This window comes from Scyliorhinus canicula, chromosome 3 (assembly GCF_902713615.1).
Source record: "Scyliorhinus canicula chromosome 3, sScyCan1.1, whole genome shotgun sequence".
NCBI lineage: Eukaryota > Metazoa > Chordata > Chondrichthyes > Carcharhiniformes > Scyliorhinidae > Scyliorhinus > Scyliorhinus canicula.
This window is the reverse complement of record NC_052148.1, coordinates 273,002,549-273,028,377: the sequence shown is the minus strand read 5'-3', so window position 1 is coordinate 273,028,377 and position 25,829 is coordinate 273,002,549. Positions and strand designations below refer to the sequence as shown.

Below are 25,829 nucleotides of genomic sequence, written 5' to 3'. Positions count from 1 at the left end.
TTCACTGGTTCATATCTGTGCTGAAGTCACGCTGGTGATGTAATGTTTATTCCATTAAATCCCACGGTGCAGAAGAGTGAGAGAGACTACGTAACGTACAGGGTGGGGGGGGGGGGGGGGGGGGGGGGGGGGGAGAGAGAGAGAGACTCTGCAATGCACCCGGGAGAGGGGGAGACCACATTACCCACCCGGAGAACGAGAGAGACCACATGACATACTCAGGGGAGCTGGGGGGCTCCTCTTAATGCACCCAGTTAGTTGAACTTAGCAAAAGTGGTTCAGCTTTCTTTTAAATCAGGTCTTGGTGATTGACCAAAGGAATGAGGAATTCAGCTCATTGACCATGTTGCACTGCATCATTGCTGCTATAGCTTACCTCAATCTACTCCCCTTGGTTCTTTAGTGAGTCAGCCACGGTTTGAGCAAAGACTTCAGTGCTGAGGGATCGCTGCACTGTCAGAGGTTCAACACTATGACATTGCAGCACCCCCTCAGCATTGACCCTCTGACAGTGCGGCGCTCCCTCAGCACTGACCCTCTGACAGTGCAGCACTCCCTCAGTACTGACCCTCTGACAGTGCGGCACTCCCTCAGTACTGACCCTCTGACAGTGCGGCACTCCCTCAGTACTGACCCTCTGACAGTGCAGCTCTCCCTCAGTACTGACCCTCTGACAGTGCAGCACTCCCTCAGTACTGACCCTCTGACAGTGCAGCACTCTCTCAGCACTGACCCTCTGACAGTGCAGCACTCCCTCAGTACTGACCCTCTGACAGTGCAGCACTCCCTCAGTACTGACCCTCTGACAGTGCAGCACTCCCTCAGCACTGACCCTCTGACAGTGCGGCACTCCCTCAGTACTGACCCTCTGACAGTGCAGCACTCCCTCAGCACTGACCCTCTGACAGTGCAGCACTCCCTCAGTACTGACCCTCTGACAGTGCAGCACTCCCTCAGTACTGACCCTCTGACAGTGCGGCACTCCCTCAGTACTGACCCTCTGACAGTGCGGCACTCCCTCAGTATTGACCCTCTGACAGTGCGGCACTCCCTCAGTATTGACCCTCTGACAGTGCGGCACTCCCTCAGTACTGACCCTCTGACAGTGCGGCACTCCCTCAGTACTGACCCTCTGACAGTGCGGCACTCCCTCAGTACTGACCCTCTGACAGTGCAGCGCTCCCTCAGTACTGACCCTCTGACAGTGCAGCACTCCCTCAGTACTGACCCTCTGACAGTGCAGCACACCCTCAGTACTGACCCTCCCACAATGCGGCACTCCCTCAGTACTGACCCTCTGACAGTGCAGCACTCCCTCAGTACTGACCCTCTGACAGTGCAGCACTCCATCAGTACTGACCCTCTGACAGTGCGGCACTCCCTCAGTACTGACCCTCTGACAGTGCAGCTCTCCCTCAGTACTGACCCTCTGACAGTGCGGCACTCCCTCAGTACTGACCCTCTGACAGTGCAGCACTCCCTCAGTACTGACCCTCTGACAGTGCGGCACTCCCTCAGTACTGACCCTCTGACAGTGCAGCTCTCCCTCAGTACTGATCTCTGACAGTGCGGCACTCCCTCAGTACTGACCCTCTGACAGTGCAGCACTCCCTCAGTACTGACCCTCTGACAGTGCGGCACTCCCTCAGTACTGACCCTCTGACAGTGCGGCACTCCCTCAGTACTGACCCTCTGACAGTGCAGCACTCCCTCAGTACTGACCCTCTGACAGTGCGGCACTCTCTCAGTACTGACCCTCTGACAGTGCAGCACTCCCTCAGTACTGACCCTCTGACAGTGCGGCACTCTCTCAGTACTGACCCTCTGACAGTGCGGCACTCCCTCAGTACTGACTCTCTGACAGTGCAGCACTCCCTCAGTACTGACCCTCTGACAGTGCAGCACTCCCTCAGTACTGCGGTAAGCCACAATGGCAGATTGTTTTTTTCCCAGATGAAAGGTTTTGCTGGAGTGGATGTAGAGAGAATGTTTCCTCTTGATAGGAAAAAAGCCGCCAATATCCTCTGGTCACTAATTAATCCAGTGGGAAATTCAGGAGAAGCATCTTTACCTAGGGAGTGGGGAGAATGTGGGACTCGCTCCAACAGGGAGTGGGGAGAATGTGGGACTCCCTCCCACAGGGAGTGGGGAGAATATGGGACTCGCTCCCACTGGGAGTGGGGAGAATGTGGGACTCTCCCCCACAGGGAGTGGGGAGAATATGGGACTCGCTCCCACTGGGAGTGGGGAGAATGTGGGACTCGCTCCCACTGGGAGTGGGGAGAATGTGGGACTCGCTCCCACTGGGAGTGGGGAGAATGTGGGACTCGTTCCCACAGGGAGTGGGGAGAATGTGGGACTCACTCCCACAGGGAGTGGGGAGAATATGGGACTCGCTCCCACAGGGAGTGGGACTCGCTTCCACGGGGAGTGGGGAGAATGTGGGACTCACTGCCACAGGGAGTGGGGAGAATGTGGGACTCGCTCCCACGGCGAGTGGGGAGATTGTGGGACTCACTCCCACAGGGAGTGGGGAGAACGTGGGACTCGCTCCCACAGGGAGTGGGGAGAATGTGGGACTCGCTCCTACAGGGAGTGGGGAGAATGTGGGACTCGCTCCCACAGGGAGTGGGGAGAATGTGGGACTCGCTCCCACAGGGTGTGGGGAGAGTGTGGGACTCGCTCCCACAGGGAATGGGGAGAATGTGGGACTCCCTCCCACAGGGAATGGGGAGAATGTGGGACTCGCTCGCACAGGGACTGGGGAGAATGTGGGACTCGCTCCCACGGGGAGTGGGGAGAATGTGGGACTCGCTCCCACAGGGAGTGGGGAGAATCTGGGACTCCCTCCCACAGGATGTGGGGAGAATGTGGGGCACCCTCCCATGGGGAGTTGGGAGAATGTGGGATTTACTCCCACAGGCAGTGGTGAGAATGTGGGACTCACTCCCACAGGGAGTGGGGAGAATGTGGGACTCACTCCCACAGGGAGTGGGGAGAATGTGGGACTCGCTCCCACAGGGAGTGGGGAGAATGTGGGACTCCCTCCCACAGGATGTGGGGAGAATGTGGGGCTCCCTCCCACGGGGAGTTGGGAGAATGTGGGACTCACTCCCACAGGAAGTGGGGAGAATGTGGGATTTACTCCCACAGGCAGTGGGGAGAATGTGGGACTCACTCCCACAGGGATTGGGGAGAATGTGGGACTCACTCCCACAGGAAGTGGGGAGAATGTGGGACTTACTCCCACAGTGAGTGGGGAGAATGTGAGACTCGCTCCCACAGGGAGTGGGGAGAATGTGGGACTCGCTCCCACAGGGAGTGGGGAGAATGTGGGACTCGCTCCCACGTGGAGTGGGGAGAATGTGGGACTCGCTCCCACAGAGAGTGGGGAGAATGTAGGACTCGCTCCCACAGGGAGTGGGGAGAGTGTGGGACTCGCTCCCACAGGGAGTGGGGAGAATGTGGGACTCGCTCCCACAGGGAGTGGTAGAATGTGGGACTCGCTCCCACATGGAGTGGGGAGAATGTGGGACTCGCTCCCACAGAGAGTGGGGAGAATGTAGGACTCGCTCCCACAGGGAGTGGGGAGAGTGTGGGACTCGCTCCCACAGGAAGTGGGGAGAATGTGGGACTCGCTCCCACAGGGAGTGGGGAGAGTGTGGGACTCGCTCCCACAGGGAGTGGGGAGAATGTGGGACTCGCTCCCACAGGGAGTGGTAGAATGTGGGACTCGCTCCCACATGGAGTGGGGAGAATGTGGGACTCACTCCCACAGAGAGTGGGGAGAATGTAGGACTCGCTCCCACAGGGAGTGGGGAGAGTGTGGGACTCGCTCCCACAGGAAGTGGGGAGAATGTGGGACTCGCTCCCACAGGGAGTGGGGAGAATGTGGGACTCGCTCCGACAGGGAGTGGGGGAGAATGTGGGACTCCCTCCCACAGGGAGTGCAGAGGTGAATATCGTAGAGACATTGTAAGAGAATCTAGGCAAAAATATGCAGGAGAAATAAATATGGGGTTACGATAGATTTCACTGAGGAAAGACGGGTGAATGTTTGAGAATGGGCTGTTTCTGTGCTGCTTACGCTGTGTAATCCTATCCTGGAATATCCTATGTAAAGTCGTAACACAGGGCAAGGAATCTTCAGAGGAGGAGGGCTTGTGGGTGAGATGTGAAGTATCTGGGCATAATCCTCAGCGTCGATTCAATCTATTCACATTTTTGTCCCTGCTCGTGTCTTCAGTGAAGTTATTGCTGTTGGATACATATCTTGTTCGGAGCTGTATCAAACTGTGGGATTGGATCTTTTCCAGCTAAGCATTCAAAAATCAGGAGGGAAAGGAGGAAAATCTCTGAATCGAAAATCCCCACCCTGGCAGCCTTGGAGTTGATTCAGCCGCCCAGCCTAACCTCCCAGGTAAGCTGCAGACACCAGAGATATTCACAGCCCCCTGCACGTGGGACTCCCCCTAGCCTGCACATACACCCCTCCCAGTGTGCACAGCACCTCCCCCACGTACAGAACTTCCTGTGTACACACACTCACTCATATGCGTCTCCATGAACACTCACACTCACTCACCTGAATACACACACGTCTACACATGCACATACAGACGCCTGTGTCCACAAATCCACTTGCACACCATGTGTATCATTCCTCACACACAATCCCCCGCGTACCCCCACTCCCTCCTGCACACATCTCCCATGTACAAAAACATGCCACACACACCCCTCACATATTCACACACGCCGTGCGTACACCCCCCCCTCCCACATGTAGACACATATTACTCACACTCACATATACACACAGACACACATGCAAACCTGCATATGCACACACACTCTTCCTCTCCCTATACCCACACACACACATAGATATCTATGTCTATTTTCAAATGCCAGATTGGGAAGGATAAAACTGAATCCAATCTTTACACACTTGTCCACTTATTTACAAAGTTCCACATGACAAGCATAGACCTCCGCAGCAAACACCACAGTTTCAGCGTGTGTCTATTTAAAGGTACATAAAGAATCCCAGTTAATGTACCCCACCCACATGCAATTAATTACAATTAATATACAATTAACAGCCGAGACCACTCTCACCCAAACCCGAATAATTATACACACATGCACACCCATGTTCTCACCCAGACAGTAAGTAACACAAAGATAGGGTGACTCAGATATTGCTGTACATCCATCTTTTGATAAACTGCAGATGGTGCTGATCATGACCAACAACACAAAATAGGTTTATTGTGAGGCAACAGCTTAATTAACCCATGAACAATAGTGATATCATCATTCATTTAAAACAAACCTTCAACAAAATTATTTATGGATTATTATTTCAGAATTGTATATTGACAAGGATTGATTTGAAATGTGGGAGGGATGGTGAAGTGTGTTATGTGTACAGTTACATTGACAGTGTAAAATATCTGATACAGTGCGCCTGGGCGGGGAGGAGATTATATTCAGGGCCGGTATTTGACTATTTGTTGATTGTGGCGATATTCTTGCACCATGTGGAGGACACTGGAATGTGTAGTGAAGTTAAAGAGGGAGCAAAAGCACTTGCATTTCTATAGCGCCTTTCACAACCTCAGCATGTCTCAAAGTGCTTGACAGCCAATGAAGTACTTTCGAAGTGTGGTCACTGCTGTAATGTAGGAAACGCGACATTAATGTGGGAGGAATGCAGTCAGATTCAATCCTATCCAGATCCATGCTGGCACGATGGCACAGTGGTTAGCACTGCTGCCTCAAAGCGCCAGGGACCCAAGTTCAAATCAGGCCACGGGTGGCTGTGTGGAGTCTGCACGTTCTCCCCGTGTCTGCGTGGGTTTCCTCCGGGTGCTCCGGATTCCTCCCACCGTCCAAAGATGTGCAGGTTAGGTGGATTGGCCATGATAAATTGGATTGGATTTGTTTATTGTCATGTGTACCGAGGTACAGTGAAAAGTATTTTTCTGCGAGCAGCTCAAACAGATCATTTAGTACATGGAAACAAAATAAAAAGAAAATACATAATCTGGCAGGACAAGGTACACAATGTAAATACCTAGACACCGGCATCGGGTGAAGCATACAGGGGTGTAGTGTTAATCAGGTCAGTCCCCCATAAGAGGGTCGTTTAGGAATCTGGTAACAGCGGGGAAGATGCTGGGCAGGGATTCTCCGATAATGGGGCTATGTCCCGACGCCCGCAAGAAAACGGGCGGGAATCACGCTGGACTTTCCTGGACCCCGATCGCGAGCCTGGCCGTCCTGGAGGCCCCCCACCCAGTGACGGGTCCCCCCGCCCCCCCACCAGGGCAGTTGCGGGCTGAGACCGCAGCTGCCACTCTGAGCTCCCGCTGGGTGGAACCATGAGTGAACCACGCCGGGTGGGAGGGATCTTTGATTATGCTGCCCGCTTTCTCCCGGCAGCGGGAGGTGTAGACGGAGTCAATGGATGGGAGGCGGGTTTGTGTGATGGACTGGGCGGTGTTCACAACTCTCTGAAGTTCCTTGCGGTCCTGGGCCGAGCAGTTGCCATACCAGGCTGTGATGCAGCCCGATAGGATGCTTTCTACGGTGCATCTGTAAAAGTTGGTAAGGGTTAATGTGGACATGCCGAATTTCCTTAGTTTCCTGAGGAAGTATAGGCGCTGTTGTGCTTTCTTGGTGGTAGCGTCGACATGGGTGGACCAGGTCAGAATTTTGGAGATGTGTACCCCCTAGGAATTTGAAACTGCTAACCATCTCCACCTCGGCCCCGTTGATGCTGACAGGGGTGTGTACAGTACTTTGCTTCCTGAAGTCAAATACCAGCTCTTTAGTTTTGCTGGCATTGAGGGAGAGATTGTTGTCGTTACACCACTCCACTAGGTTCTCTATCTCCCTCCTGTATTCGGACTCGTCGTTATTCGAGATCCGGTCCACTATGGCCGTATGGTCAGAAAACCTGTAGATGGAGTTGGAACCAAGTTTTGCCACACAGTCATGTGTGTACAGGGAGTAGAGTAGGGGGCTAAGTACGCAGCCTTGCGGGGCACCGGTATTGAGGACTATCGTGGAGGAGGTATTGTTGCCCCTTAGTGTCTAAAGATTAGGTGGGATCACGGCGATAGGACGGGGGCCTAGGGGGGGTGCTCTTTCAGAGAGTCGGTGTAGACTCGATGGGCCGAATGGCCTCCTTCTGCACTGTAGGGATTATATGATTCTATATTCACACATATTGACAAGGGGCTAGGAGCTGGAATCTTAGTTAATTTGTCCCCGTTGTCTTTTGTTCCTGTACTTTTTAGAACAATCACAGTTTTCATAATGTACTGTGCGCGGGATCTGTGGCTCCCTAGGTAGCATTCTCTAAAGTGGAAAGTTGTGAGTTCAAGTCCCACTCCAGAGATTTAGTGTGAAACCTCGGCTAAGCCTCTGGTGCGGTACTGAGGGTGAACTGCACTGTCGACTGGGCTGTCTTTCAGATCAGACAGTAGGCACAGGCCCTGCCATCTGGATGATAAAGATCCCTTGGCAGCCATTATGAAGGAAAGCAGGGAGTCCCCCCCCCCCCCCCCCCCCCCGCCCCCCCCAATGATCTGGTCAATATCAATCAACATCGCTCAAAACAAATCCCAGATTCTCCGGTCAACATTACATTGTTGGTTGTGGGGTCTTGCTCTGCGTAAATTGGCGGCTGCATTTCCTGCAGAAGGTACATTTTTCAAAAATGTATGTTTTAATTCGTCCATGTGTTGGGGGTGTCGCTGGCTGTGTCAGCATTTCTTGCCCATTCCTGAGGGCATTTAAGAGTCAACCGCATTGCTGTGGGTCTGGAGTCACGTGTAGGCCAGACCAGGTAAGGACGGCAGATTTCCTTCCCTAAAGGACATTAGTGAACCACGTGGGTTTTTACAACAATCGACAATGGTCTTTTAATCAATTTTTAATTCCCGATTTTTATTGAATTCAAATTTCACCATCTGCCGGGGTGGGATTCGAACCCAGGACCCCAGATCATTCCCCTGGGTCCCTGGATTATTCGTTCAGCCGCAGTACCATTACACCTCTGCCTCTCCTGTTTAATTGGCTGTGAAGTACTTTAGGAAACCTTGAGAGATTGAAAGATGCTAAATAAATGCAAACCTTTCTTTTGCACGTTGTATGTCTGCAATCAGCTGTCTGGGTGCAGATTATCTGAGTGTTCAGACCCCACCCAACCATCTCACCTCATTGTTTGTTTCCTTCTGTGGTGAATAATGAAAACCCTCGCCTCCGCAGGCTGAGGGAAGTGGGTGACGTTGGCAGTTTACTTATCGATTGTTTTGTTGATGTTGTTGGGAGATTGGAGTTTGGTGTTCGTCACAGCAGTCAGCAGCGACTGGTTTTGTGTGTCTGGGTGGAGGAAGAGACACAGGAGTGGCTCGGAAATGATTCAGAGACTAATGCCTCTTCGTTCTTTATCCCTCTCCAGAGCTCCTTTACTTCGATGCAGGAGGGGAACGAGAGTAACTTCCCTCGAGTCAAACATTAGGATCCGAAAATTCCCATCTGGATGTGGACCATTCCTGACGTTCCACACACGATGGATCCCACCCGGATTCCCTTGGAGACATCAAACATTGAGTGTTTTGTTGTTTCAATTCCAGCTTCCACCTAACTGAATCCCACAGGTCAATGGGGCATGAATCGCAAGCCAGAGCTGGAGACAGGCGACAAGCAGAACATGTCACCAGCTGTCGCCATAGTGAACCACAGCCGCCCCCCCTAACCTAAAAAATATCAACTATATTGGGCCTTTACTGAAACAATCAGGCTTGTACCTATTGGATTAGGGAAAGGAAGTGTAACAAAATTGAAGCCCCCAAGCCCCTTTCACAACCTCAGAATGTCTCAAAACGGTTGGCAGCCAATCAGGCACTTTAAATGGACTCACTGTTGTCATGTAGCAAATAAGCAATTTGTGCACAGCAAGATCCCAAAAATGGCAACGTGGAAATGAGTAGCTAATCTGTTTAAAGTGGTGTTCGTTGAGGGATAATTTTTGGTCAGGACATCGGGGCTACCAGCATGCTCACCTTCGAAATATTGGGCATGGGAAGCCCACGCGGAAGGGCAGACAGGGCTTTGATCCAACATTGTATCTGGAAGATGCCATTTCCGATGCTGCAGATCTCCCTCAGCACTACGCTCTCATCTTAGTCTAGGCTTTCGTGCTTCAGTCTATGGGCTGGCATGATGTGTGTTTGACATAAAAATACCCACTTGAAGGAATTAACATGGCAACTTTAGCACAGAATTATTAAAAAAAGCATTGATTATGTTAAATATTCAAATATAAACTTATCAACACCACCATCCAACAAGACGGAGCTGGGAGCTAGAGGTTGGCAGAGGGAACAAGGTAATTGTAATGGTCAACGTAAGTAATTTAGGGTTAATTATAGTCTAATCCTCAGACATGACAGACAACTGGGACACGGAATTGTGACAGAGAGTGTGTACAGGGGTAGTGACAAGCCATTCAGCTCTTCTCGCCTGGCAACATTATGACAATGGCTTCATTAAGGAACTCTGCAGGAATCACTTACCATCTCCATGAAGAATGGAATAAACTTTATCACAGCAAAACTCACAGAGTCAAGTGTTTTCATTCTCAATGTTCTGAGTAAATGGTCAGCACAGAGCAGTGTCTGATACCTTGTCCAGTCCTCACTCACTAACACATTTGCTCTGTATTTAAAATTCCCATCCTTGTTTTCAAATCCCTCTAGGACCTCGCCCCTCTCTGTCTCTGTAACTTCCTCCAGCCCCTACAACCCCTCCCTATCTCTGTAACCTCCGCCAGCCCCCTACACCCCTCTCTGTCTCTGTAACCTCCGCCAGCCCCCTACACCCCTCTCTGTCTCTGTAACCTCCTCCAGCCCCTACAACCCTCCCTATCTCTGTAATCTCCTCCAGCCCCTACAACACTCCCTACCTCTGTAACCTTCTCCATCCCCTATACCCTCCCTATCTCTGTAACCTCCGCCAGCCCCCTACACCCCTCTCTGTCTCTGTAACTTCCTCCAGCCCCTACAACCCTCCCTACCTCTGTAACCTCCTCCAGTCCCTACAACCCTCCCTACCTCTGTAACCTCCTCCAGCCCCAACCCTCCCTACCTCTGTAACCTCCTCCAGCCCCAACCCTCCCTACCTCTGTAACCTCCTCCATCCCCTACACCCCTCTCTGTCTCTGTAACCTCCTCCAGCCCCTACAACCCTCCCTACCTCTGTAACCTCCTCCAGCCCCAACCCTCCCTACCTCTGTAACCTCCTCCAGTCCCAACCCTCCCTACCTCTGTAACCTCCTCCAGCCCCTACCACCCTCCCTATCTCTGTAACCTCCTCCAGCCCCTACAACCCTCCCTATCTCTGTAACCTCCTCCAGCCCCTACAACCATCCCTATCTCTGTAATCTCCTCCAGCCCCTACGACCCTCCCTACCTCTGTAACCTTCTCCATCCCCCTATACCCTCCCTATCTCTGTAACCTCCTCCAGCCTCTACAACCCTCCCTATCTCTGTAACCTCCTCCAGCCCCTACAACCCTCCCTATCTCTGTAACCTTCTCCACCCCCCTATACCCTCCCTATTTCTGTAACCTCCTCCAGCCCCTACAACACTCCCTACCTCTGTAACCTCCTCCAGCCCCTACAACCCTCCCTACCTCTGTAACCTCCTCCATCCCCCCTACACCCTCCCTATCTCTGTAACCTCCTCCAGCCCCTACAACCCTCCCTATCTCTGTAACCTCCTCCAGCCCCTACAACCCTCCCTACCTCTGTAACCTCCTCCAGCCCCTACAACCCTCCCTATCTCTGTGACCTCCTTCAGCTCCTACCACCCTCCCAACCTTTGCAACCTCATTCAGCCCCTACAACCCTCCTTATCTCTGTAACCTGCTCCAGCCCGAGACCCTTCCCTATATCTGTAACCCCCTCCAGCCCTACAACTCTCCCTTCCTCTGTAACCTCCTCCAGCCTTACAACCCTCACTATATCTGTAACCCCCTCCAGCCCTACAACTCTCCCTTCCTCTGTAACCTCCTCCAGCCCTACAAACCACCCTATCTCTGTAACGTCTACAGACCCTACAACCCTCCCTATCTCTGTAACGTCTACAGACCCTACAACCCTCCCTGTTTCTGTAACCTCCACAGACCCTACAACCCACCCTGTGTAACCTCCTCCAGCCCCTACAACCCTCCCTATCTCTGTAACCTCTTCCAGCCCCTACAACCCTCCCTATCTCTGGAACTTCCTCCAGCCCCTACAACCCTCCCTATCTCTGTAACCTCCTCCAGCCCCTACAACCCTCCCTATCTCTGTAACCTCCTCCAGCCCCTACACCCCTCCCTATCTCTGTAACCTCCTCCAGCTCCGACAACCCACCCTATCTGTAACCTCCTCCAGCCCCTACAACCCACCGAGATCTCTGCCAATTCACACAAAGCTGATTTTAATGACTTGGAGTGTGAGGTCAGGACAGGGGGACATGGGGATGTATAAGAAACTTGAGGGTCCCCTCTCAGTCCTTTCAACAATTAAACACTGTACTGAGCTCCACCTAGTCTCTGCCCAGTTTTGCCTCCACCTCGCTGAGCCTTTGGGCTCAGGGGCTGGTTTAGCTCACCAGGCTAAATCGCTGGCTTTTAAAGCAGACCAAGGCAGGCCAGCAGCACGGTTCAATTCCCGTACCAGCCTCCCCGAACAGGCGCCGGAATGTGGCGACTAGGGGCTTTTCACAGTAACTTCATTGAAGCCTACTCGTGACAATAAGCGATTTTCATTTCATTTTCATTTTCATTTCATTTTTTCTTTGCTGAAATCATTAAGGCCTTTAAAAGAGACTCCATCATCCCTCGCCACTTGCTCGCACCTTGATTGCCCCTCACTTGCCCCTTTGCCCTCCCCCCTCTGCGTACCCCTTGCTCATTTGCCCTTCCCCCCCCCCCCCCCCCCCCTCCCACTCTCTCTGGTAGTGGGGGCCTGGGCACAGTATAAGGTGGTTAATTGAAGATATTGCTGGGCGGAATATGGGTGACCTCAGGACTGTAACTCATCCTAAATTCTCGTTCCTCCAGTGGCCCAGTCCCTTTGGGTTAGAAGGGGTTAAACGTGACTCCATGTTGCTCCAGTCCTGTTAACACAGAGCACGGTTCTTCTGGCAGGGACTGAAATCAAGACAACAGCAAACACCATATTAGTGGTGTAGAAACATGAAGCCAGATATTTAATCCAATAGGATCACTTCAGCACGACTACAATCTTCGTGTTAATGATTGTATTAGCTTGGAGAAAGAGATAATTACATCTTATTAAAGTAATTCATCTCAGTCAATTATACTTCAGCTGAAGTTATATTTACAGGTTTACAGGCTGTGATTGAGTTCATCCAAGTTTGAATGATGTTTGCCACAAGTTATTTTTTGATATTAGTTGGTGAGAGTGATGAGACGGCGCTTTGCCACCACCTCGCTTTGGGCGGGTTTCTCCTGCAGAGAAGATTGACAGCTGGCGGCTGGTAACACTGGACAAATACTTGCTGCAACTCATTCCACCAAGGACTGGAGCTCTTTGAAACCAGCTTGGAGCCTGCACCAACTAACCAAGAGAAGTGACTGAGGCAACGTTAAAAAGAGGCAAGAATTCAAGACAACAATTTGATCAACATTGCACCTCTACCCTCAACATCAGAATAATAATGCTTGTTATTATCAGCAAACTAACGTATCACTTAGACAATGAGATCAGAGCACTGTCAGGGATTCTATATTATATTAAAAATGATAGGATTGTATGATTACAACCACTTGCATTTGTATAACACCTTTACGTTTTAAAAACATCAATAGCTCCAGGAAGGTTATCAAACAGGTTGGGCCAGGTGAGGAGATATTAGGACAGGTGACTAGAAACTTGGTCAAACAGGTGGGTTTTAATGAGCGTCTTAAAGGCAGAGAAAGAGGTGGGGAGATTTAGGGAGAGAATTTCAGAGCGTACGGTCCAGGCAGCTGAAGGCGCCCTGGCAAGAGTTCAGAACTGGAAGGGTGGAGAAATTCAGGATGGTAAGTAGGGCCCGAAGAGGAAAACGGTGAATTAGAGATTGTAAATCAGTTCTCCCAGTTCTCAGGCTGTCTTATTTTTATTGGGAAAAGATCACCGGGCTGGTGTTTGCTGCGACACGGTCCATGTCTCTCAGGGAAGAGTCCGATCACAGACTTTCCACTATTGAGCACAGTAAGAAGTCTTACAACACCAGGTTAAAGTCCAACAGGTTTGTTTCAAACACGAGCTTTCGGAGCACGGCTCCTTCTTCAGGTGAATGGAAAGGCTTGTTCCAGAAATGTTTATATAGACACAGTCAGAGATGCCCCGGAGCCGTGCTCCGAAAGCTCGTGTTTGAAACAAACCTGTTGGACTTTAACCTGGTGTTGTAAGACTTCTTACTGTGCTCACCCCAGTCCAACGCCGGCATCTCCACATCATCATTTCCACTATTGAGTAAGTGGATCCTGACAAACAAAGGTTTTCTATTATATTCAAACTAGGATACAGCAATCAATTGGCAAACATGTCCATCATGAAGGCCCCGCCTTCTCAACCTTGTCCCTCGCCTGAGGTGTGGTGATCCTCAGGTTAAACCCCCACCAGTCAGCGAGAGCAGCCTATAGTCCTCTTGGACGGTGGCAACATTTACATTTGGTATATTGGCATCTGGGCACTTCAGCTAAAGGCAGAGGGTCAGATAGCCATTCATTCAATCCCTGAGTGAGGGTTTGAGATGATTCAATTAGATGATTAAATTAGAGGATTTGATAATGTTGACGTTCTCCCTGTCACTTTGTTCTTGCTTAATAACTGTTCATCTGATAGGATAGTGAAAGCAGTTCTAATATTAGCTTTTAAAAATTGAATTGGATAGATTTTGGCCAGCGTGGTGGCACAGTGGTTAGCACTGCTGCCTCACAGTGCGAGGGTCCTGGGTTCAATTCCCGGCTTGGGTGACTGTCTGTGTGGAGTTTGCACTTTCTCCCTGTGTCTGCGTGGGTTTCGTCCGGGTGCTCCGGTTTCCTCCCACAGAACAAAGGTATGCGGGTTAGGTGAGGTCATGGGGATAGGGCGGGGGAGTGGGCCTGGGTAGAGTACTGTTTCAGAGGGTCAGGGCAGACCCGATGGGCCAAATGGCTCCCTTCTGCACTGAAATGAAAAATGAAAATCGCTTATTGTCACAAGTAGGCTTCAATGAGGTTACTGTGAAAAGCCCCTAGTCGCCACATTCCGGCGCCTGTTCGGGGAGGCTGGTACGGGAATTGAACCGTGCTGCTGGCCTGCTTGGTCTGCTTTAAAAGCCAGTTATTTAGCCCTGTGCTAAACCAGCCCCAGATTCTATGGGATTCTAAGAAATACATAAAACAGAAAGGTTTGCAGGGTTTTGGGGAAAGAGCAGGAGGATAATAATTGGATTCTATCACAGAGCTGACACAGGTTTTATGAGCTGAATGGCTTTCTGAGCTGTAAGATTCAATGATTCTATCATTTATCAACTTCCAGTTCTGATTAAAGGTCATCAAATATTTTGGGGGGTTCGCCTGGTCCACTAGCTGCCGGTCAGTTCCTGTGGAATCGTACAAAATATGGATTTCATGCCAGGCATCCAACCCATTGTGAACCTCCTGCCCCACTGGCCCTGACGAGATTCCCACCCAGACCCGGTTGGAACATGGAAATAGATCATTATACCTCAGTTCAATGTAATTATTGGGCAGGACGCCCAATTCACTGACTTCCTGGGATACTTCGACATTGGGAATCCTGCTGGTGTGAATTGGTGCAAGCCCTGAGAAACAAGGACCTGGCAGTGTGCACTCCAAAGGGTGGCAAGGGGAGGTGGGGGTCATGGGGATTTGGGCTGGGTTGGAGGTGTTCAGGTCAGGGGTCTTTACTGGTCATCCCCTTAAACACTTCAAACTTTTTCCCAGCATGTCAAAATTAAAGGTGTGTGAGAATAAGTGAAAGTCTTCCCATCTGAAGCCTTAAAACCTTTAAATTGTTTCTCAGTCAATTTCAATGTTCTGTGAGATGAAGGTAAAAGTATTCCCTTTAATGTGGTGGAAACCTTTGAAGTGTTTTCTTTTCACTGTCAATTTTATTTCCCTTTATCTTTTTCAAACGTGTGTGCATGCCTAGAGGCCTAAAAGCTTTGAACTGCATTGCTTACATTCAATTTCACAGACCGTTACCTTGTAAAAGCTTTTTGATTGACAAGTCCAACCAGTAGCAAAGGAAGGATTACCATTGTTTATTTATATAGTTCTACAGGGGTCCATTAACACTGAGGAGCAGCTGTTTTTGTAACTGCAGTTTTTTAAAAGAGGCCGTCTCTTTGTTCTGAAGAGCAGATGTGATCCAGAAAGACATCCGACCTGAGCCCCTCCAACCCAAGCCCCCCAGACCCCACTGGAGTGGGGGCTGAAGGGGAGGAACTGAGGGGAGGGGGTGCTGAGAGGGGGGCTGCAACAGTATTATTAAATTGCAGGGCCATTTAAAAAATAGGGCCTTGATCACTGAGGAGTGGGACTTGTCAGCGAGATTAGACCCTGCCACGTCTGAGGGCCAGCGAAAACCCCAAACCTCATTTGCCATGGAATGTCAGAAAAGCCTGATACTGGTAAAACAAAATTCCAAGGTACACATCAGCCTTGCTCCGTGTGCCAGTGGGAATGATTCCGTTCTCCCACGGGTGGGAGCACTCAATCTGCAAACGAGAGAACTGTGGCCAATAACTTTGTTTTACTCTCTTATTATTTTCAGTCAGCAAGTCACAAAGCAACATTAATGACTGGACCTCACACTACCTTAAATAACTTTGCAGCCAATAAGTGTAGTCGGTGCCTGGGTACGTTTATGCAGCACGATCTATGATGAGAGGAGTGATTGAGTACGTCTTTGGGATGTTGACTAAGTGAAGAATGATCATTTTAGAATAGTGGTGTGGGATATATTATCTCCATTGGTACAGGGCAGACAGGGGCTTAATAGTAATAATATTCTTTATTATTGTCACAAGTTGGCTTACAGTAACACTGCAATGAAGTTACTGTGAAAAGCCCCTAGTCGCCTCACTCCGCCACCTATTCGGGTACACTGAGGGAGAATTCAGACTGTCCAAATTACCCAACAGCACGTCTTTCGGGACTTGTGGGAGGAAACCGGAGCACCCGGAGGAAACCCAAGCAGACACGGGGAGAACGTGCAGACTCCACACAGACAGTGACCCAAACCGGGAATCGAACCTGGTACCCTGGTGCTGTGAAGCAACAGTGCTAACCACTGTGACACCTCATCTAAAGCCGGCACCTATGACTCAGTGCTGTCACTGAGAATGTCAGTGTTTGTTTGACTGAGGGGCTGGATTCTCTGGACCCCCGTCGCGTGTTTCTCAGCGATGCACCAATTGCTGGTGGCGGGATTCCATACTCCTGCTGTTTGTCAATGAGATTTCTCATTGAGGCTGCCCCATGGTGCTGGGAGAGCCATGGGCGAGGATACGCTGCCGATGGGAACAGAGAATCCCGATGGCTCCTGGCCTCTGTCTCTTTGTGTTACATTTGGATGATGTGGAGATGCCGGTGTTGGACTGGGGTGAGCACAGTAAGAAGTCTTACAACACCAGGTTAAAGTCCAACAGGTTTGTTTCAAACACTAGCTTTTGGAGCACTGCTCCTTCCTCAGGTGAGTGAAGAGGTATGTTCCAGAAATATATATATAGACAAAGTCAAAGATGCAAGACGATACTTTGAATGGAAGTCTTTGGAGGTAATTAAGTCTTTACAGGTCCAAACGGAGCAACTGAAGAGAGGGATAATCACAGGTTAAAGAGGTGTAAATTGTCTCAAGCCAGGACAGTTGGTAGGATTTTGCAAGCCAACCAAGTTCCCGGTTGGGGCCGCACTCATGTGTGCGGAACTTGGCTATAAGTTTCTGCTCGGCGATTCTGCGTTGTCGCGTGTCCTGAAGGCTGCCTTGGTGAACGCCTCTGGAGATCAGAGGCTGAATGCCCTTGACTGCTGAAGTGTTCCCCGACTGGAAGGGAACATTCCTGCCTGGCGATTGTCGCGCGATGTCCGTTCATCCGTTGTCGCAGTGTCTGCATGGTCTCGCCAATGTACCACGCTTCGGGACATCCTTTCCTGCAGCGTATGAGGTAGACAACTTTGGCCGAGTCACACGAGTATGTACCGCATATGTGGTGGGTGGTGTTCTCATGTGTAATGGTGGTACCCATGTCAATGATCGGGCATGTCTTGCAGAGATTGCCCCGGCAGGGTTGTGTGGTGTCGTGGTCGCTGTTTTGAAGGCTGGGTAATTTGCTGCAAACAATGGTTTGTTTGAGGTTGCGCGGTTGTTTGAAGGCCAGTAGTGGGGGTGTGGGGATGATCTTGGCAAGATGCTCGTCTTCATCGATGATGTGTTGAAGGCTGCAAAGAAGATGTCGTAGCTTCTCCGCTCCGGGAAAGTACTGGATGACGAAGGGTACTCTGCCGGTTGTGTCCCGTGTTTGTCTTCTGAGGAGGTCGGTGCGGTTTTTTGCTGTGGTGCGTTGGAACTGTCGATTGATGAGTTGAGCGCCATATCCCGTTCGTACAAGGGCACGATAGTTACCTTAAGCTAAAATTACGATGCTCTCCAATTTAATTTTTTAAAAAGAGCATATATTTGCTCACGGGAAAATTGCAGAAACAGCTGTTAGCTTTGCGTATCAGCTTGTTCAATTTAGATTACTCCTGCATCTTGCAATCAAAGCACATAAGCAAAAAGATAATGAGTACATGTATTAGTAAGTGATGAGTGTGCGACTGTTAAAGAGCACCTGCAGTAAGTAGTGTTTTTAATTGCAGCATCCACGTCAAATTATTTCTGTCTGCAGGAGCAGAATTTCCTGATGTCAAACCACTTTCCATCATTTCACAATGATCACCGTCGGGTTGGTTTTCAAACAGATTGTTGTAAATGGAGGCAGTGACAACAAAGCCAATCAAACTGCATCATTGCAACTTACTAACCTTTGTTTTTATGTTGTGTTGCCAGGGTTTGCGATTGTCAGCAAAACATTGATACTTGCTTCATTTTAAAGAAAAGAATAATGCAATTGAGAGTGGATTTCATTTCAAAGACTTTTGTGTCTGACTTTAAAATAGTCTCCATTTCCCAAATCTCCCCCCGACACGGAAAGTGAATTTGAATGTTTGATTGTGGTGGTGGATTGAAGAACCACCTTCCTATAGCACCTTACACCACCTTGACAGAGGTCCAGGGTTTGATTCCCACTTGAGTCACTCTGTGCGGAGTCTGCACGTTCTCCCCGTGTCTGCGTGGGTTTCCTCCGGGTGCTCCGGTTTCCTCCTACAAGTCCCGAAAGACGTGCTTGTTGGGTGAATTGGACATTCTGAATACTCCCTCTGTGTACCCGAACAGGCGCCGGAATGTGGCGACTGGGGGATTTTCACGGTAACATCATTGCAGTGTTGATGTAAGCCTACTTGTGACAATAAAGATTACTATGATTACATATGTTTTGGCTCCTGTCGTATCAAGTTGTTACTGAATGAGAGAAAAGAAAGTCTTGTATTTATATAGCAGCGCTAATGTAAGCCTACTTGTGACAATAATAAAGATTATTATTATTATTACCTCAAGACATCCCAGTGCTTTCCAACCAAAAGTTGGGAAACTCAATATTCAAATGTCACACAGCAAGATCCCACAAAGATTAGTGTGAGGCATCCAAACCCAGGAGGAATGATCTTAAAATTAGAGCCATGTTATTCAGGTGTGATACTCGGAAGGACCTCTTCACAGAAAGGGATATAGAAATCCAGAGCTCACCCCCCCCAAAAATCCATTGAGGTTGGGGACCCACTGAAAATGTTAAAATGGAGACTGATGGATTCTTGGGTAGGTAAGAGGGCAGGAAGGGTTAGGGAACTAAAATGGGTGGGTGGAGACATGGTACAGGTCAGCCATGATCTAATGTTGGACCTGGCTTCAGAGTGGCCGCCCATGGATCTGGAGCATAGCGGGCAGGGAGTCATGTCCATTGCTTTGGACTGCTGGGAAAATAACTTGGCTTGGGAAGCCTTTGAGAGAGGAGTCAAAAAATAAAACTAATATACCGGATTAGATAGCAAGTTAAGATTAACCAGGATGAACATTTGGATGGGTCTAGTGATGGAGGCTGATATTGAATTAAGAGTAACTCTCCACCCTAACTCAGGCTGAGTAGACCTTGTAAATGTTGATAGAGAAAAAATATCAGTTTGAAGAACCAAAAAAGTTTGCATATTCCCAGCATATTATAAGGATAGATTAAAAATGTAAATGAGAACTCATCATGAAATAAATTGTACCTAAGGTTTGTCTTTTAGTTTGGACGTGAGGAGGAGGATAAAGAATGGACAGAGACCTTTTGCTTCAAAGTAAAAATGTGCAAATGCCACCAGAGTCCCAGAGACGACTCTCTGCTTTGAGAGCTGTCAGGTGGGTGATTTCACCTGAGGGTCGCCCCACTTCAAGTGAGAGGCAAGGTTGAGAAGGTGGGACCTTCACGGATCACCTCAGCTCGTGCGGGAATTAAACCGGGAATAAAATCAAGCCGATACCACACAGTAAGGATCCAGCTCAAACTGAATACTGGGCTGGGAATGGAACATCTGGAAACCCGATTGTTCAATGTAAAACCACACAAATGGCCATTCTATCCTCCTGTTCTTATGCTCCCGACTATCACAAGGAACATAGGACTTAAGAACAGAAGGAGGCCATTCAGCCCCTCAGACCCCCTTTGGAAGGGAAATCCAATTAGTCCCACGCCCCATGCTCTTTGCCACATCAGTGTGTGCCCTTCAATTCCCCTTTTGAAAGTTACTATTGAATACGTTGCACTGCCATTTCAGGCAGCACCTTCCCTGATGGTTTCTCTGGCGAATGAATAATGTGGCGTCACATAATGGCTTTCAGTCCACTGGTGCAATAAGGAAAAATGAAAAAGCCTTGAATTTCTGTAGTGCTTTTAACACCTGCAGGATCTTTAAAAATTCTTTACAGCCAGTGAAATACTTTTAGTCAATAGCGTCATGTAGGAACCACCAGAGTCACTTTTCTCACAGTAAACCCCCAGATCCAGCAATGTGATAATGAGCAGGAAGATTGGAGCAGGAGTAGGCCATTCAGCCCACCAACCCTGCCCCACCATTCAATACGATCATGGCTGATCATCCCCTTCAGTGCCTTTGTCCCCACACTAGCCCCATGATGTGTTATGTACTCTGGGATAACACAGGCTGCAACTGGATGCAGCTTTCACCAAAAGATACTCCAGACCTTGAAGTTAGTTCAATCTGACTTATTGACCCAGCAGCACAGTTAGCACAGTTCTCTATGAGTTCGACTCTCTGCGAACCTCAGTGTGGCTACTCTGTCTGACTGAACCAGTCACGTGCTGGAGGTGTGATACTGTACATACACCCTGACTCACTCTGTAGATGTTGATCAGTGGAAAGAGGCGGAGTGTGAGTGCCTCGTGCCTTTTATAGTCAGATACCACCCCTGAGTGTCCTGCCTCCTCATTGGTCATGTCCTGTTCTCTGTGTTCATTAGTTGCCTGTCTGTGCCTGTCTATCATTATCTGCATGGCTGCATATCATGACATCCCATATCCCTTTACATCATTCACATTTAGAAATCTGCCAATCTCTACCCTAAACATACTCAGTGACTGAGCTTCCACAGCCTCCGAGATAGAGAATTCCAACGATTCACAACTCCTCATCTCGATCCTAAGTGGCTTCCCCATTATTTTGAGATTGTGCTCCCTGGTTCTAGACTCCCCGACAAAGGGAAACACCTTTGCCGCATATACCCTAACTATTCTTTAAGTGTTTTGTAGGTTTCAATGAGATCACCTCTCACTCTTTGAAACTCTAGAGAATAGAGGTCCAGTTTGCTCCAATCGCTATTCATAATACACTCCCATGCTCCTGGAACCAGCCTGGTGAACCTTCATTGCACTCCCTCCTTGGCAATAATATCCTTTCTGAGGGATGCGGCAGATATTCTTTGTTTTGGAATGTGGACGTCACTAGTTAGGCCAGCAATTATTGCCCATCCTTCGTTACCCTTCAGAAGGTGGTGGTGAGCTGCCTTCTTGAACCGTTGCAGCCCTTGGTGTGTAGGTACACCCACTGTGCTGTTAGGGAGGGAGTTCCAGGATGTTGCCCCAGCGACAGTGAAGGAACGGCGATATATTTCCAAATCGGGGTGGTGAGTGACTCGGAGGGGAACCTCCAGGTGATGGGGGTTCTGCTTTTGTGATGTTGGTTGAGGGCAATGGGGAGAACTCTACTGCTCTTTAAAATATTGGCAGGGCCTTGATTTAATGTTTTAATGAAAGGTAGAGGGGTAAATGTTCATGTCGGGGGCAGGACGGACAATCTGATGAACCATTAGAAGGTCCGTGGGCCTCAGGAGGAATTTCCGATCTTGGGGCAGGTGGGACTGGAACCTCTGCCTATGCAGCACTCCCTCAGTAGTACCGAAGCATCAGCCTGGACTTTGTGCTCAGGTTTCTGGATGGAGGCTGAACCCATGAACTTCATAATTCAGAGGCGGGCGTGCCTTACATGAGCCACAAGTGACACCTCACTGCTTCTAATTTTATTTTGAGTTTGAGTTGGACTGATCAGTTTTGCTCATAAGTTTTCAAATTGTCCTTTTGGCTCGGTTTTTGATGAATCTTTCCTGATGGTAGAGTGGAGGAATGCACTGGAGTATTTGGAGAAATTGCACAAACACTGGATCAAACAGCATCTCGAGTTTAAATTTGCATCTTTGTTTTCAAATCCTTCTATAGTCTCAGCTGCTCCCTATCTCTGTAATCGTCTCCAGCCCCACCACCCTCCAAGATCTCTGCTCCTCTCATTCTGTTGGCTATGCCGTTGTAAGGTAAGGGGCAGGAGGGTTAGAGGGGATGTGAGGAAAACCCTTTTCACCCAGAGGGTGGTGGGAGTCTGGAACTCGCTGCCTGAAAGGGCGGTGGAGGCCGAGACCCTCATAACATTTAAGAAGCATTTAGTTGAGCCACAGCATACCAAGTGTTAGAAAATGGGATTACAATAAAAAGGTGCTTGATGGCCGCAGGAGACATAATAATAGTAATAATAATCTTTTATTGTCACAAGTATGAAGTTACTGTGAAAAGCCCTGAGTCCTCACATTCCAACGCCTGTTTGGGTAAGCTGGGATGGGAATTGAACCCGCGCTGCAGGCCTTGCTCTGCATTACAAACCAGCCTGATGGGCCGAAGGGCCATTTTCTCTGTTGTCAAACTCTATGACCTCACCATCACCCTGAAAGACCACCCCCTTCCCCGCAAACTTCTCAATGTCTCTCTCCTCATTTAGCACTCTCCTTGAAACCTGGATCTTTGATCAAGCACGGTAAGAAGTCTTACAACACCAGGTTAAAGTCCAATAGGTCTGTTTAATTTCATTTTCTCATTCATTTTGAATCACTAGCTTTCGGAGCACTGCTCCTTCCTCAGGTGAGTCTGAGGAAGGAGCAGTGCTCCAAAAGCTAGTGATTTGAAACAAACCTGTTTGACTTTATCTTGGTGTTTTAAGACTTCTTACTGAGCTCACCCAAGTCCAACGCCTGATGTGTTGGGTACTCTGGATCTGTGGAGACTGTGTTTACCTCAGCAGTAACACATACAGGCTACCAACATTTGAAACAGTACAGCACTATTTTATTAAGCTAGGAACTGTTGAACATACTTTCACTGTGGGTCGACACTATGTTAGATTAAACTGAAGACCTATGCCTATCCTAACCAGTCTATACTATCAGCACATGGTAAAGATCTGTGCTACTAGCTGCGAGCTCTGTCCTTCTCAGAGGCTGCATCCCGAATGAGCGGGAAAACTAGTGCCCTCTGTCTTTATAGTGAGCGTGCTCTAACTGGTGATTGGCTGCGGTGTTGTGTGTGTTGATTGGTCTTGCTGTGTGTCAGTCAGTGTGTGTCTGCACCATTATATACTGATGTGTATATTATGACAACGCCAGCATCTCCACATCATTTGATCAAGCAGTGAGAAGTCGATCCTCATGCTCCCTATGGAGCCAATGCCAAATATTGTCTGGAAATCATTGCCACGAAGCTCTTTGGGTGCTTTACCACATGAAAGGTGCCATATAAATGCAGATTTGTTGTCAGATGACCAACCAAGTCAACAAAATCTACTGTTTTTCACACCTTGTTACAGAACACTTTGGGAGAACTGGCGCATGTTTCGAAACCAACTGGTTTAAGTTTGGATAAATACAATCAGTGTAGACATGTGTAAGCGTGATTTCAAAACTGCCGTGATGTACGAACGATTGCTGACTTAAGATAAGCCTAACTATTACCTCCATGAAGAGTCTAGACTCTGTTGCCACACCAATAGGTGTCAGCGAAAGGCACAACAGATATTAAACGTTGGAGTCAAATCCGGTGAGGGAGGTTAACAATAGTGCAGAACATTTTTGGAGATTTTTATGGTACACTTCAGGAATTTCGTCCTTGGGTGAAAATTTCCTTTCGTCGTTCAAAACAGAAGAAAATTGTTTTGCAAAACTTAATTTATGGAAATAAGCTTAAACCGCCCTATGCAGCCTTAGTGACGGCTCAGTTTCTGCTGATGTTTATCACTTTAATAGTTAATTAAAGGAGAATTGATGGGGGAATGGTTGTGGTTGTTAGATGCTGACATGTATTAAATATGCATTAAAATTTTAACACAAATTGAGTTAATGTTAACTTAATCGTTGCTTAAAGTGGCTAATATTCAATTGGCACTGGAGGGAATTGAACTTGCAGATCAATGGGGATAGAGTGAAATGGAACTGACTGAATTTCCAGATAGATCCAATGGGCTAATGGCCTCCTTCTATGCCATGACAATTCTGATTCTGTAAAGAATTGATCGCCTGTTGTACACCTCGCTCAACACAGGCACCAACAGAGATGGCCCAAATGGTCCCTGGGAAATTTTCATCAGCTCAGCTCCCTTTCGAAAGATCACTGAAATAACTATTCTTGTATTAATATACAAGCCTAGAACCAGCATGTTCCCGTAACAGCCTCCCCGAACAGGCGCCGGAATGTGGCAACTAGGGGCTTTTCACAGTAACTTCATTGAAGTCTACTCATGACAATAAGCGATTTTCATTTTCATTTTCATTTTCAGCATTACTTTAGCTTATTCATTTATTTATGGACTAACTAAAAGTGGGTTATTCTAAACTCCCCACCTGCTCCGCATATTCCTTTCACCTGCTTTAAATCAAAAATATATCTATCTCCCTCTTGAAACCATTTAATGATTCAGACTCCACCGCACTGTGGAGCAGCGAGTTCCCAAAATACACCACCCTCTTCAAGAAGTAGTTCCTCCTCATCTCAGTTCTAAATCTAACGCCTCTCAACCTATATCTGTGACATCTGATTCCAGATTGCCCCACAGGGGAGAACAATTGGTCTACGTTTACCTTATCAATCCCATTTAGTATTTTATACACCTCGATCAGATCCACTCTCATCCTTGTAAACCCCAGCGAGTATAAACCCAAACTGTTTAACCTCTCCTCGTACGTCAACCCTTTCATCCCCGGAATCAATTTGGTGAACCTCCTCTGAACTGCCTCCAACGCCACCACATCCTTCCTCAAATAAGGGACCAAAACTGGACACAATACTCCAGATGTGGTCTCACCGACACCCTATACAATTACAACAACATTTCTCTATTTTTATACTCCAGTCCTTTTGCAATAAACACTAACATTCCATTTGTCTGTTTAATTACACGCTGTACCTGCAAACCGGCTTCCTGCGATTCATGAAGACACCCAGATCCCTCGGCCCAGGCACATCTTGAATCTGTTTTCCATTTAGATAATAATTTGCCTTTCTATTTTACCAGCCAAAATGGATAACCTCACACTTATCCACATTAAACTCCATCTGTCAAATTTTGGCCCAATCTCCTAGCCTATCTATATATGTCTGTAAAATCATTATCTGCTCTTCACTGCCTACGTTCCCACCTATTTGAGTATCATCCACAAATGTTGCTGTTACACTCTTTCTCTGCTCGCAGATCATTTAAATAAATTGTAAACAGTTGAGGTCCGAGGACTGACCCCTGCGGCGCCCCGCTAGTTACAGTTCACCTGCCAGAGAAGGACCCATTTATCCTGATCATCTAATTTCTGTCAATCAACCAATCCTCAATCCAACGTAGTACTCTACCCCAATCTGCTGCAATCTCACCTTCTGGATCAGTCTTTTATGTGACACCTTGTCAAATGCCTTCTGGAAGTCTAGATATACCACATCCACAGGTTCCCCATTATCCACCTTGCTGGTTACGTCCTCAAAGAACTCAAGCAAGTTTGTCAAGCAGGACTTACCCTTCATAAAACCGTGCTGACAATGGTGGATTGAGCTTTGTCTTTCCAAATGTTCAGTCACCTCCTCCTTAATGATTGATTCCAGCTACTTCCCATCACAGAGGTCAAGGTAACCAGTCTATAGTTTCCTACTATTTCCCTCTCTCCTTTTCTGAATAGGGACATCATATTAGCGTGTTTACAATCCAACGGGATCTTTCCAGAATCCAGAGAATTCTGAAATATCATAACCAATATCTCTGCTGCCACCTCCTTTAATATCCTAGGGTGCAGG

General features: G+C 48.5%; 1 protein-coding gene across 1 annotated transcript in view; it reads left to right on the top strand.

Moving 5' to 3' along the window:
- LOC119963552 (cyclin-dependent kinase-like 2) overlaps nucleotides 1-9,623 on the top strand; it is an 89,478-nt gene extending 79,855 nt beyond the window's left edge. The window contains exons 12-13 of the mRNA XM_038792851.1: nucleotides 4,317-4,420; nucleotides 8,477-9,623. Coding sequence (XP_038648779.1) covers nucleotides 4,317-4,420; nucleotides 8,477-8,536 — 164 coding nt within the window. The 3' untranslated portion in view covers nucleotides 8,537-9,623. The remainder of the gene's footprint in view (nucleotides 1-4,316; nucleotides 4,421-8,476) is intronic.
- The last annotated feature ends 16,206 nt before the right edge of the window (nucleotides 9,624-25,829 follow it).